General features: G+C 40.6%; 1 protein-coding gene across 5 annotated transcripts in view; it reads right to left on the reverse strand.

Annotated features, from left to right (window-relative positions):
• Window positions 1–15,376, reverse strand: part of tns1b (tensin 1b) — a 175,461-nt gene that overhangs the window by 34,437 nt on the left and 125,648 nt on the right. For 4 of the 5 annotated variants that reach the window (XM_083997173.1, XM_083997172.1, XM_083997174.1 and 1 more), the window contains exons 13-17: window positions 15,293–15,353; window positions 13,170–13,245; window positions 9,368–9,497; window positions 9,134–9,201; window positions 7,900–8,020 (exon numbers count right to left, since the gene is read on the reverse strand). In XM_083997173.1, the coding sequence (XP_083853299.1) occupies window positions 7,900–8,020; window positions 9,134–9,201; window positions 9,368–9,497; window positions 13,170–13,245; window positions 15,293–15,353 (456 nt within the window). The remainder of the gene's footprint in view (window positions 1–7,899; window positions 8,021–9,133; window positions 9,202–9,367; window positions 9,498–13,169; window positions 13,246–15,292; window positions 15,354–15,376) is intronic. The other variant, XM_083997171.1, reaches the window with a different exon arrangement.

The following is a 15,376-nucleotide window of genomic DNA, read 5'->3' on the forward strand; positions in this document are numbered from 1 at the left end:
TTAATCCTCCCAAAGCCTCAGACCAGACTAAGGGATTGATAGCTTGGAAGCCTGTTGCCAACACAAAGGACCAGACGTTTCACCTCTGCATCTTCTTGGTGAAACGCCACGGCCTCACAGGCCTCAGGAGGATGGTCATCAGAGTTCAAGCTAGCTGGTATCACCAGTGGTGAACAGCTCCAGACAGAAATATTATGTCCATGTCTTTTTTTTTTATCATAAAGCAAATAAAGCAGCTCTAAGTTCAATATTAAAACTGTGAGAGTATCAAAGCCTCCGTCCACAGAGAAATGTGTGCAGTCTGTACTGTGCTTAAAATGAGCCATCAGGACTACAGTTACTCTGTGATGTCACAACAAAGCAGTCATTGCTCCCTGCAATAACCAACACCGACCCCACAATCCAGCCTTCCAGGATGTGATTTCTTCGGGTTGTTTACATGAAATCTGATATATTTTTTATTCAGCTGCTTAGGAAACAGTCAACCTCACTGACCTGGAGTCAGAGCTCCTGAGAAAAGTCTGAGAGAGGAGATGCAAACTATATTAGGAGGGTCTTCGGTTCTTAAAACTACATACATATCTTCTTATGGATGAACACTTCAAATAAAACACTGAAAAAGTGTCAAATATGGACCTTTGATCATGAAACAACTCAAATGGAGCAGTTTGGTTACAGTCACATCAGTAGTGCACTGCAGACTGACTGAGGATCTAAACATGGACGTTCATGCCCCAGTGTCACCAAAGTTCCTGCCCTGCCGAGGGGCCCATAATAATCAAGATGCTGACTCCAGATCAAGGGTGCTACCCCACAGCTGACCCCGAACACTGACATTGGTGGTGTTGGACGCCAGTTAAGAGGAACTCTGTGAGCTGAGAGCAGCCGAAGAAACAGATGCAATTCTAATTTGCAGTTCAGTTCTCTGGCGTTAGCGCATCTCGCTGCCATCAAGCGCTTAATGGAGATCTATCGAAGACTGCATTCATTTAGAATTAGTAACGGCCGTATATCACCGGTGTCTGTGCTGATTTACTGCTCACCTGGACCTTCAACTAACTCTTGGGCCAATGCACCATTTGAATCCAAGTCATCCGTTAAGGCCCAAACACAGTCTCAGCAGTGATATCATTGTGTTGCATCAATGTCCATCTCCACACCCCCCCAACCCATTCCAGCTCCACTCCCTGTCTGAGGCTCACCAAGCAACACAAATACACACTTAACTTTGACTTGACTCATAACTCCACTCAAGAATGCAGCAACAAATAGTCAGCGCCCAACAGAACAGACATGATCAAGACTTGGTTCCATCTCTTGGATAAGTTGAAACTATGGGGATAAAAAGACTGTGACTAATTTATATGGGCTCAAGGAGGACGTTAACCTTGGAGAGAAAGTATGAAACGGACAGAGACACACTTGACACTTGGGAAATGCAACCTTGGATAAACAGTAACTCAATGGCTCTAGAAAATAAACTTACATTTTAAAAAAATCAAGGAAGCTTGACTCATTTTCTTTCTGGAAGTTTCCACAGTGCCTTAAAGTGTCATGACACATTTTAAATTGTTACAGCTTGAGTCTCATTTTGTTTTTAGTTTTGCTAATTTTTGCTCTGAAGAAATATTGATAAGATCTTGAATACTTTAACACTGCTGCAGTGAAGCTGACCACAGTTGAACCAGGAAGTTAGTGCAGGATGTTTACACCAGAGAGTTTGGGTGATCATTTAACAGGTTGCATTTCATTATTCTTCCACATAGAACTTCCATGATTACCTGCTTGTATTTTTTGGTAAACCTTTTATTTAGAGGCCCGCTAATTACATGATAATGTCAAAAGATAGCCAAGAAATAACAATTAATTGTGTCATATATCTAGAAATAGCCTAGAAATAACGGTCAATTTCATAGTAATGTTGAGAAATATAGCCAAGAAATAACGATAGCCCAGAAATAACAGTCAATTGCAAGGACTTGGTGGAGAAATATTCTGGCTGTTCCCAAAAGTTCAAAGCATGAAAAGCATGTGTAATCGTTTGCTTTTATGAAAAACATGACATTACTATGAAATTGACCGTTATTTCTAGGGTATTTCTTGACATTACTATGCAATTTATTGTTATTTCTTGACATTATCACTTAATTTGTGGCCTGTAAATTGAAGGGTTAGCTATTTATTGCCCCTTCAGGATTCTTTTTAGTTTAGTTTGAAGATGTATGAAACCTCAATGATCTTTTAAGCAATGAATCAGATATGTGCCTGCAACATACCTCACTAATGGTTTCTCACTATTGGATAAGAACATTTGTAAAAGATTAAACTTCAAAGGATCACCTGTCTTGTGAGCTTGGTTGATGCAGTAAAAAAGTATTAACAAAGAAAACGTAATGTTGCCAGGTGTTGGATAATAGACAACCTGGTGTCAATAATTTATGGGACACATTTCCACGTGAAAGTTCCAAATCTGCAGATCTGAGCGCTTTACTCACATGTTGTCAAAGACGTCAGCTGTGAAATTTGTGATAAACTTTTGTCTCCGGCTCAAGGGCAGAACGCTCCAACGGCAGGAGATTGAAGAAAGACGTCAACGACTTCACTGCGCGGGAAGCTGAGGAGACGCTGGATGCAAACTGGCCATGTAACTCTTAGAGACGGTCTGTCTGCGCTGAGCCGCATGCACAGACCCACACTGACATTCTCTGTCACTCCTCCTACTGTGAACGCGCACAAAAGAGCTTCACAGTCGGGCGGAGGAGTCTGCCTTTAACTCCTCCGGCTCCTCCAAGGATACAGTACAAGTAGCAGGTTATTAAATACCAGAGTTTAGACCAAATGAGCAATCGGAGAAGTAGAAAAGCAACACAGAACTGACTGCACATCAGTTAAGTGCTAAAGTTGGAATGATATTTACAGAGCCAAATCAGAAAGGATCAAAAAATACAATAAAAAAATTGAGTATTGAAAATATGATTCCCTCATCACTATCTGCACAAGCCTCCAGGTACATCTGCTCCTCACACAGTGTTTCCCCATACGGTGTGTTGTTCTTGAACGTCAGGCTGTTGGTGGTTTGATCAGACAGGTGCATGTGTCAGGTGACGGACAGGGTCAGCTTGTTCAAAAAATCTATTTTAGTCACACACTCCTGTGTCAAGGAATTTATAGCAAATGATTGTAGACTCGGATTTGATGGGAAAGGCTGTAAACCTGAATGAACATATCAGCTGGTGGCCAAACGACTGAAGGCTGAGCCAGTGATTGTGGAGCATGAGAGAAGAAGTTGATGCCAATCAACACAAGGTTAGTGTTCAGTCAGAATTAAACACTCAGGATGCATGATAACCACCGATAACAATGACATTTTTAATAGTTTATATACACACCTGAGATTATGTAAGGCTAAAATGTAGTGAGTAAATATGAATTTAACATTATAGCTCTGCCTTCGACTTAACACAATAATATAGCCGACATCACTACTGTTGTAATCTCAACTAAAACAAGAGCAGTCTTCAAAAATCAACATTTAATATGGTTTCAAATGAATGGACTGAAAATGAACAAAATCAAGGCGTTACTGGGCTTATCTGTGGATATTATCAGCCAATTTTTGTTAAATACTTCATTTGGTATTGTTTGAGGTAAATCTATGTATTTTACTTTGGATGGGTACATACAGAACCTACATTCAGTTGGCAGTTTATTATTAGCAACACTCCCCTAAAACTAATCATCCACTAAACCCACTTCATGAAAGCTATTGTTGGGTTGTTTCAGTGTCAGTCTCTATTTAAAATATTTCTTTAATTTTGGTAAACTCCCTGTGCATCAGTGAAGCTAGGCATAAGATAGTTCAGCATCACCACAAAATTAACTCCTTCATCATGTGACCGATATTGTCTGGCCTGCCCTGAGCGGGTTTCAAACCCGGGTTTCCTGCACTGCGGGCGACGATGCTAACCGCTTCGCCAAGAGGTCAATGACCACTTGGCAAGTGGGTTAGCATGACTTTTATGGGTGAGTGAGTTTTTAACTTTGCCTATCTGTGCATGAACTTCATGAGCAGTAAAAGGCGGCTCTACACCGGTGATTTTAAAACGTGTAAACTGTGGTGCCGAGGTCATTGGTCATAATGACCTCTCGTACCATTCCTTCGTCAACTTAGGATTTGATCAGCGATATTAAGTGCCCTGGCTCTCACTGACGACAATGGCTATGAGTGCATTGTGTAAATTGTTGTTGTGTTTTCTTGTTTATACAGAGTCCAGGAAGGACAAATGATGTTGTGTTGAAATGAGCCCACAGCAGCTGTAGCTGCTTTCACAGAAGGAACACAATGAACGTCAACATCAATCTTTGCTAAACCGACAACCACATAGACAGCACTTACCCAATGTTGATCCCAACCAAACATTGACCCTATAATTTGAAGCTTTATGCAATGCCTTGATGAGCAAAGAGTTGATGTAAGTAGCCTTCCACTTCCCTCCGAGAAACAACTGCGTTCCTGACGACCTGCACACCCAACAACAACAATACTTTCTCTTTTTTCATTTCTAACACTTAGGAAGATTCATGTCCGTTGCTGTTTTCCCTCTCTGGGCTCTGAAAGCCACTCTGTCAGAGGAACTAACTGCCTTTGCAACCTAACAAGTGTGAAGCCAAATGACAGTGGAAACACTCCAGTTTCCTGGAAACGCTTTCTCTCTTGTTCCTCTGAGAGGGAACCATTTCAAACCGTGTCTCTAAATGCCGTTTGCAAAGAGCGCACATTAAAATGCGGCGTATATCAATGTGAGCGTGGTGGCTGAATACAGCTGCAGCACAAAAGGTCATTATAGGACACGTTTGAAGTCTTATCCACTACTCCAAGTCTCAAGTAGCTAAACAGGAGCTGATGATTTGTGTGCATTTTTGTGTATGTGCACTGGCTCGTGTTTATCATGTGTCTCAGCTCCTGTCTGTGTGTGTGTGTGTGTGTGTGTGTGTGTGTGTGTGTGTGTGTGTGTGTGTGTGTGTGTGTGTGTGTGTGTGTGTGTGTGTGTGTGTGTGTGTGTGTGTGTGTGTGTGTGTGTGTGTGTGTGTGTGTGTGTGATCTCACCACAGTAACATCATCAGATGTCGAAAGGCAAGATGGGGTATGGAACTTAGACCAAGCACACACACACACACACACTCATAAGCTCACCTCTACTGAGAAAGAACGAGACGAGACTCACACCTAGGCTATTTTAGCAGAGCCTATTTCAAGCTGCCGCAGAGGGGGAGACAGACACTTTATGTGCGCTGATAGAGGGTGGCCAAGTGACCTCTGACTTTTGCCTCGCAGGGGAAGCAGTAAAAACACACAGGGGGAATCAAGGACATCAAATATCCTGAACGCATCCTCAATTTGTAATCTTGGTCCCCTGACTCCCAGACACTAGTGTTGGATCACATAGACAATGAGGTAACACTTTATAATAAGTACACAATATTAAGCATTAATAAATACTGAATTCTTCATTTATAATGCATGGATACTCATTAGTATGTAGTTTATAAATACAGTTGAGTAAAAACATGTTAACTGTGTTTATAAACTATTATGGCTATAATGAGTATTCATGTGTTATAAATGATAAATTCAGTATTTAATGCTTAATAGTGTGTATTCATTATAAAGTGTTGCCGAAAATGAATTACAATATAAGTAAACAATGATTTATGCTTGGACCAGACCAAAGTTAAGACTAAAGCTAAAAACTAGCAGTGAACATAAAACTAAAACTAACTAAAACTAGAGATGCTAAAGTTGCAGGAAGAAAACGCCACAGCTCAATATGGGACATTTTCAAGTACGAACCACAGGTAGATAAGAGTGAATGTAACATGATGAGGACTGATGGAAACATTTACGGGATGCAACTAACAGGGAAAAATCCCCCAAATTTGGAAGTTTATCTTAGGAGAGGCTTTCTCCTATGGCCTGAAAAACTAAATAAAAACTAGTCAAGTCCTCAAAAATGAAACTAAATTAAAACTGCTTAATCACTTGTTGAACTAACTAAAACTACACTGAAATAAAAAAGCCAACTGCAAAACTAAATAGAAATGAAAACTAATGAAAAATTTAAAAGTATAATAACCTTGGCTTGGACATATGATTACTACATGCATTTACCATGTTTCCACTGCTGATAACATAATACATAGACGATAAAGCCCTTTGTGACATTACATATCATGCAAATGCTCATAAAACTAAATGACCATAGAAACAAGCGCAGCGCTCTCCAAGGCAGAGCAACATGGCTGCTGCTATCACTGAAGGGCGTAGCAGGTCTTCCTTTTTTTGGGTGGTGGAGAAAGTAGCACTTTGGCCACAGAGTGACCACCGCAGCGCTCCTTCTCCATGCCTGTGGCTGAAACCAGGAATGTCTCGTGCTGCACTTTGGGAAGCAGTAGAGCCGGGTCCCGCGGGGCCCTCTGGCTTCTCTGCGGTGATGATTTCCCCACAAGTGCATACAGCGTTACCAATGTCTCTCCTCCCTTTTCAAAACATGATTTACCATTTACACCCAGAAAAAGCACCAAACCGCCCCAACGCAGATACGACACTGCAGACTCTCTTCTGCTATTAGAACTACTAACAGCACATTCAGCCAGGCTGTATTCTCATTCAAAGCTTCACATCAATGGAACACAGCGCCACAATCAATCAGAGAATCTCCATCATATCACTCACTCCAAGCAAATGTTAAGAACTGGCTTGTAGACACCCAAAGATGTGAGCACTGAGGTTGCTATTGTTGTATTTATTAACGTGGACACGCATCACCTTGTCGTCGTCCAAATGTGTATTTATTATGTATTTATTACAGACAGTTCGTATGTGTATGTGTTCTACCCTATGTGGTACAATATTTTATTCCATTGTTGTTCTTTTTAAAGGTTGCCTTGTACAATCTGGTAGAGGGACAGTCCATGAAAACTAGCTTTTTAAGCTAATTTGGGTGCATTTACATGTGTTTTTTATACAATGTTTATTAATGTGCATTGTCCCTTTCATATAAACTAAACTGAAACTGAAACTCTCAGTGTATTACCTGTGTGTACATGTACACAACTGTGGCTCTGTGTCTGGTCTTATACAACATCCCGAGACCGGTCTGAACTTAAATGTGACCTCAGGTTGAACCCATCATGTGGGAGTTTTAAAAAAAAAGGAGAAAAAGTGTGAAAGTCTTTTAACTCCATTAGGACAGAGGCTGAATCCGTCCTCTGTGTCACGCAGGGGGACAAAAGCACCCTTGTTACAGCTCGGTTACATGCTGCGTGTGTGTGTGTGTGTGAGACAGTAAGACAGAGACCAAAGTAACGACCCAACTTCCTCTCAACCGCATTAAGATGCATTTCCACAGTCACATGTAGAGTTTGTGTAAAGCGACCTTTTCCCTTATAAGTTCACGAGCAGTGTGTCCACTCACTGACACTGACAGCTAATGAGGAAGAGGAGGAGGACTAGAAGTGGTCATCCAGGTGTCAGGGGTCACATGCACATGAGGTTACATGAAAGTGGTGTGTAGGCTGTTACATCAATCTGCACTTCAATCTAATTAGAAATACAGGTTGTGAGAAAGTGATTTGCACTGGCTTTGGTGGCCAGAAGAAGTGCGCCTGCGAAGAGCCACTGTAATTAACAGCTTGTTAACTTTACAACCCACAACAGGGCTGTAAGGAGGAGCTCCACCTTCTCTGTGTGGGTTTTGTGACTGCTTATATACAGTACACACTCGGATCAGTCTACAACACTGAGCTCATGTGGAAGGGAGATTCTGTCTACAGTATAATAAGATCCAGCGGCAGTGAGAGAGAGCGTGTGCGCGATGATGTTAAATAGTTTCCACTCACCGTCTGTGGTGTCCTCGCAGTTCTGATTGAAGTTTTCGTACGAGTCCCAGCGGATCAGAGGATCCTGTGTGTTGTAGTCGACCGAGACGCTCGGCCCGTTTTCTAGGAGATCCATACCTTGACCAGAAGTACAAAGAGGCAGAGCGGAAAATGTGAATCTCTTTAAATCGCAAAACTAAAAAAAACAATAACAATCACATTCAGAAAGTAAAAATAAAAGACGATTCTGTGACGTTCTCTTTTAACTCCTATCTTAGAAATTTAGTTCACATTAACTTTCATTCCACTCCCTTTATTTGTTAAAGGGATATATTCACAGGCTTAAAGGGATAGTTCAACATTTTGGCAAATTGGCCCATTGCCATAATCCCTGTAGTTTTAGGAGTAGGTTTGTTACCTTTAATTGTCGGTGCAAGCTATTTTTAGAACGGTGGAGCAGAGCCGCAAGCTGCTCAGAGCTATGCTACGGAGGCTGATGGGATTTCTTGGTTTCTCTCATCAAACTCATCAAATACACAATCCAACAACTCCAAAATGCTCTGGTGGACAAGTTGTGACCTGCACATTCACCACGCTATTAGATAATAGCAGAACGTTACGAGACAGAGTTGTTTTCGAGGCAAATTCATGCAAAACCGCTGATTTGCATTCCCGTCGGGGGCAATTTTTCGGCAAGTAGTCTCTGTATTTGCCTCGAACACAACTCCGTCTCGTAACGTTGTGTTATCTCATAGCGTGGTGAATGTGCAGGTCACAACTTGTCCACCAGAGCGTTTTGGAGTTGTTGGATTGTGTATTTGATGAGTTCAATTAGGGAAACCAAGAAATCCCATTAGCCTCCGTAGCGTAGCTCTGAGCAGCTCATGGCTCTGCTCCACCGTTCTAAAAATAGCTTGCACCGAACAAACCTACTCCTAAAACTGTAGGGATTATGGCAATGGGCCAATTTGCCAAAATGTTGAACTATCCCTTAACAGCTCTGAGTGAGGTTTGTTGAGTGATTTTGTTCAATTAATAAATTACACCAAACTATAACAAACAGGTTTTTAAAACATAAACCAACTGCAACACCCCTGTTGAGTCCTTCTTCTGTTTCTTCCAGACATCTACAATTAGTTTCCCTTCATTATGTGTTGTCGTTTTAATGTAAAGATGTCCTAAATAAGCGTGATAGTAAAATGTAATGTGTGTAAAATGCTCCAGTGCAGCCATAAAACTAGACACATTGATTCTTACCATGTATCTTCTCTGGCCCAAAGGAGAAAATAAACTCCACTTTTCCATATTCTGGAAACCTGTCATCTGCAGGGAAGAAATAAAGTGTTCTCTGGCTCGTTAAAATAGAAAAAAGATATAAGCAAACACATTATAATGTATCACATCTCATCAAGGCAGAATTTAAAGTTTACTGTTCATTTACAGTTTTCTGATTTTATGACTCAACTACAGTATTCTCTGGGTCTGTCACCTTTGAACGTCTCATCCAGCTCGTCCTTCCCAAAGACGATCCCCAGGTCGTGGACGGCGCAGGTGTGAAACTGCACCCTGAAGATCACGTCTCTGCATGGGCTGCGGTAGCGCTTGTGGTAGCACTTGAGCTGGTGGGTGGAAACCATGAGAGGAAATTCAGACAATACTGGAGCTGTGTTTTATCACACAACAGCAGTCGACAGGACAGTTCAAACTGGGATGGATGGAAGGCTAGAGGTCACATCTTTTCAGGGTGTTGCTTCAGTTTCAATTAGAAAAAAAAAGCTTTTAGCAAATGAACCTGCAGATTCAAATCACGCCTATAAATGAATTTCCCTTTGGATTAATAATGTAATTCTCATTCTTATAGCTGATCTCAGTTCAGCCACAGTGCTGACACATTCAGCAACAATATGAAATGTACAGTAGTGAAACGTGAGCCAGAGACATGTCAACTTGATTCACTCCTGGGTCTTTTTCACCGCACTGGCTCCGAGCTAGAAAAAGCATTTAAGGCATTTTATATACATAGATCCCTTGAAATGCATGGCCTCTTCACACACGTTATTATCCAAACTGTTTCCCCAAACACAACAGCTTTAAGAGCCACACTGGAAACCACACACAGGAAAGTCTTCTCTCTCCCTCCCACTGCTTCATGATGTGCTGCCTGGACCTGGGAGATTTTTACAAGGACCTCACATTTACAGGTACTAGAGGAATATTTTACCCAGACAACTTGCAGCTCACAAACTGTAAAGGTGGAGAATACTTGACGCATATCTCTATAATGCATTATAACCATACTTATAATGAGTTATAATTGGCTCATAAGCATGTATAACTATCATTATAAACACTCATAAATTATCATAAGGCTTTATAACAATAAGCACAACACATTATAGAGCATTTTATAATGGCTTATAAGGTCAGGTATTATAATAGAGTTATAATGCTCTATAATGTGTTGTGCTTAGCTATTGTTATAAAGTCTTATGATAATTTATGAATGTTTATAATGATAGTTATACACGTTTACAAGCCAATTATAACACATTAAAACTATTTTTATAATGCATTATCAATGTGGGCATTGTCAGCCAGCTGCTAACAATTATAACGTATTATAATACCTGACCTTATAAGTCATGATAAAATGTTTTATAGTGTGTTATGATTATTGTTATAAAGCATTATGATCATTTATGAATGTTTATAACTATAGTTATATAGTGTTATAACTGCATTATAACTCATTATAAGTATGGTTATAATGTGTTATAGAAATAGGTGTCAAATAAATTGTTACCATAAATAAAATAAAAATTTAAAAAAACACTGTTATTAGAAAAACTGTGAGAATTGCCTACTTGTTGAGCCGAATGAGACCAAAACATATAAGATCGAGGATGAAAGGAAGGCAAAGTAAAATATCCTGCGGCTTAGCACAGCTTTCTGGGATATGGCAAACCTCCCACTGAGGGGTCCGTTTCATGAGGAAAACAAAGCTGCCGAGCCAAGTTTGAGAACAAAAAACAGAAGAAGGAAAACACTCATTTTAAGCTTACATGCTGCTTTTAGAGCCTTAAAGCACATTGTTATTTTCACGCACCAGATAAGGATTAACCAAAGCCCATCCCAACCACCCTTATTTGTTAGTTGATGATCTTCAATTTTTAAGGAAAAGTTAGATTTGTTCAGAGAGAGGGAATTAAATTATATGACTAATAACTATTTCATACCAGTCTATCACTCAAGCTGTGGCCAGGAGACTCTTATCTTATCATAGCATAAGCTACATAAACTCTGCTAGGCTGTAGGATAGGCAATCCCATTTAGCATAAGCTAAGCACAAACATTTGTTATCAGAAAGTCACTGCACAGAAATGTCTGTAAAGACACAACTGTTTAAATAAATAATAAATGATGTGTACATGTTTTAATTAGTCAGTCGCAGACGTCCCTAACCGCTGTATTCTCTACTGTTCTATGTATTTAGTGCGATATTTTGGATGCAGCTTTATCATAAAACAGCTGAAACCAGACTTCAGCCCAAACCTGAAAAAATGTTAATCATGTTATTGAAAACTTTTGCTCTGTAATTATCCTTTTTTTTTCATCTAACCATTGGGCAATTAGTAATGTCTTGGCAGCCGTCCGATCGATGCACAACTCATTTCAGCTGTACAAAGACACACCATTGCAGTGTGCGATGCTGGAGCACACTCTGCGCTGACTAATGTCTCTCCTGTCTCTGGCCAGGAGGCCACAGTTCACATTTTCCATGTTATCTGAATAATAAGAAGCATCAGCAGGCAGTGGCTCAGTCAGATGATGCATTCAGCAGAATCCATTAGTCCGTCTTAAATAAAGGATGAGATATGCGCTTGGCTCTGGGGGGGAAATAAGGAACAGCCTCGAGCGCACACTAAGTGCTCCCTTTGAAATTCTCCTTGCTGAAGTTATGATCCCCAAGGACATCCCATGGATAACTTTAAACTTTGCTGATCTGTGCAGTTGCTCTGCCTGAAATACAGTACATGCAAATATAAAGCCAGAGGCACTGACAGGTGTTACTTTACTGAAGATCTATTTTCTTCCTTTCAGAAGTACAAGTGTGATTACATAAATTACATAAAAGACTTTTCCAAAAGAATAAAACATTTTAATTTCATATTCGGTTTGACTTTAACCGACATCCTGTCATATTTAAACTGTACACTGCATATCCAAAACACTGTTGGAGAGGAAGTCCGCTGCCATTTTGACATCATACTTTCCAGGAAACATATTGTGTGCTAATGAGGGTCTATAAACCGAGGCAAAGGACCATGGCCAACTGTCTTCCCCCAGGTTTTTATGGCCCTATTTTTTCTGTGAATGGATACTATAAACTACTGCAGCACTTACGTTCAGTGCATATACCCGGTGTCAGAATGGAAAAGCCAACAGGATTCCCTAAGTACTAATAAACAATAGAAAACAATGCATCCTTTGCCTTTGTATAGATGCTCTCATTGGTTCATCATCCGTTGTTTGTGTCTAATTTTCTAGCAGCAGTTGAACTCAATAAACCTTCACTATTAAAGGGATACTTCACCCAAAATCGATAATTCACCAGTTTTCTACTCACTTTCGGTGTCATCAAAACGCTTTTGGAGGCGACAGATTTTCATATAATGGCGACGGATAGAGCTCACTTTAGAATTGTCCAAAAACACACACTATGAAACATGTTTGTGCGCATGCGCGAGATGTTCATTTGTCGCTGTTAGAGTGCCTGTCGTTGTAAACCGTGGATGTTAACATGAAGAACATCTTGCAGCAAATCTCACGCATGTGCACAAACATCAACAGAGCCACTGGGAGCTACTGCTACAACAAGGCTAAAAACAGAGATCAAATTAATCTTTTCCGAACAACTTTTTCATGTTGCGGCTTCAGGACACTTGGGTCAGTAGGGACGAGCAGTATGGAGGTATGTGGATGTTTCATAGTGTGCGTTTTGGACAATTCAAAAGTGAACTCTATCCGCCGCCATTATATGAAAACCCGTTGCCAGCCGGACCCCCCTGGAACTCCTTAAGCGTTTTGATGACTCCGAAAGTTATCCAAACCCTTCCTTGGCATGACGGTGAGTGGACAATTGGTGAATTATTGGTTTTGGGTGAAGTGTCCCTTTAATGGCTTCACATGTGAGAAAAATCTCTTGTTCCCCAGTACTTCACTCTTTCCAACAGTTTGTATCACTATCCTATCAGGCTGCTGCTGTGTGTGTGTCAGTGTGCTGCTCTCACCAGGATGTCTCCTTTCAGCAGCAGACCGGGCTCGATGGTGATGCAGATGCTCGTCTGGCTGTCGCCCTGGACATTACTGAGAAGGAGAGAAGCCACAACACGTTAGACAATAGATCCGTCTTCATCACTATTATGACAGAGAACATTAACACAGTACAGCCCACTGATGTTACTAGTCTGTGTATAACCATGTGCGCATGATCTTTATCGTCCACTAACAATCCCTTATTTGCTTTAACAGTAGCCATCCCAGAGCGTTAGCGTGCTGCAGTCCAGGGCTCATTCTGGGTATTAGTGTCTACATGGTTGTCTGACTGGTGGAGTGGGATCAAAGGGTGGAGAGTGCTAATAGGGAGCATGTGAGAGAAAGTGGGGTGGAATGTGATTTGGGGCTTTAAGGGGGTTGACAGTCTGGAAGTGTATGTGCTCTGATTGTTTCACACTTATTGTTGTGTATGCTGTAAAAGTGTTTATGGTAGAAGAATGGACATAGAGGGAGCTGTCTGACACCAGCAGCCTTTACTAGTCACTGTAGTAACTTTAAAACACTTCATAAATACTCTAATACAGTGAAAATGAGGCATGAGAGAATATTCACATGTGTTTACTCAACATCTGCTTCTTGGTCAAGGTTATAGGACTTTTAAAACATAGTTTGTAACTTCCTGAAGCGTAATAATATTGAAGTATAAGGATGGAATAATGAACTGAACTGAAGTCAAATCTTATTGGCTGTTTTTATGCCTTCACACTATCAATGGCCGGGCTGGAGCCAGTATTGTTTTTGGGTTGTCCACCTGTCCCATTCTCATGGACGTGGTATTTTAGTAACTTTGAATAAACCTCGTCAAATTTGTCACAGATACTCACTAGGACACGAGGACGAGTGATTACTGTAGATTTTGGTGGCTGAAGCTCAACGGTCAAGGTCATGATTACCTCACAATGTGCAGTTTTAGCTTTGTGAATACAATGTTTCAAGAAGATAAAAAGTGTTTTATAGAAGGCCAACAACAAGGCTCAAATTCTAGTTTTTTTTTTTTTTAAATTCCCATTATTATTGCTACATTATATTACTTATTATTATTGCCATTTACTGATGATTATTCAATTTTACTCTTTATTCTTTGCTCAGTATGCGTCTTGTTCTGTGTTGTTCTTTTGCTTAAAGAAATAACTCAACAAAGACATGTTTAAAATTGAAATTACATTTACATGTAATGTAAATGTAAGAAAGCCTCGTATTTTTTTTCTTGCCCACAAACTCTGTTCTTATAAACATTGTTTCTTCTCACTGTTGTCAGTGTTTTAACCTGCCGAGCACCAAACAGCAGTCAGGAAAGTTAAAAACTAGCTGTTATGGTAGCTAAAAACACAGATTGTTTAATCAGGAGTTGGTAGCGTTGAAAAGCAGAGAAAACATTATAACTACATTCTGTCAGTTACATTAATGCTAATACTGCTGAGGCTGTGTGAATTAGCTTTTGCTATTTTCACTTTAAATGCTTTACATCATAAAAACTGTAAAATATCACAGTTTCTTTCTGACTTTTACTTCTCATTCAGCTCCAGCAATTAACACCATCAGGTTTGCCAAACTGTATAATGGCATGATCAGACATAGCATGCATGTTTTTCTGATGGGACCCAGCTGCTTTTTACTACTAAGCCTGTACTGTACTGTATGCCTCATCCATGTGAGGACAGCGCAGCTCCCCCTACTCTCTTCTCCTTCCAAAACAACAACACAAAGCCAGAGAATCCATTGTTTCCTGTCTGGCCCTGGGAACCAGCAGGGTCCTCTGGCAAGAAAAGCCTTCGGGCGTCCACACAGATGCCTGCCTCTGTTTCATTGGCCTCTCCAGTCACAAATAACACTAGAAGTGGTTGCAGGATCTAAAGTATAGGGAAACAAGAGCCTGCAGCTGGGGAGGCTAGATTAATACAATAATGTGAGTGTAAACCGGTAAGGGGGATGATGTGTGTGTATGTTGGGGGGCAGGGGAGTTAGAGGAGAGCCTATAAAGGAAAATCAGTTTTTTTTTTATTATTGAGCCATTACGAGCTTGCGATCCCTGGAATCTTGTAAAAGCATTTGAGTGTGAGCATGTTTTAAGACTTACTAGATCCCAGATGTGTAGACAGGCTGCATGGCCTGGTAGATTCTGAGAAAGGGACGACAACCTGGAACACAGTTTTTTTTTTTA

The sequence above is a fragment of the Trachurus trachurus genome (assembly GCF_905171665.1).
Source record: "Trachurus trachurus genome assembly, chromosome: 21".
In the NCBI taxonomy this organism is placed as follows: Eukaryota; Metazoa; Chordata; class Actinopteri; order Carangiformes; family Carangidae; genus Trachurus; species Trachurus trachurus.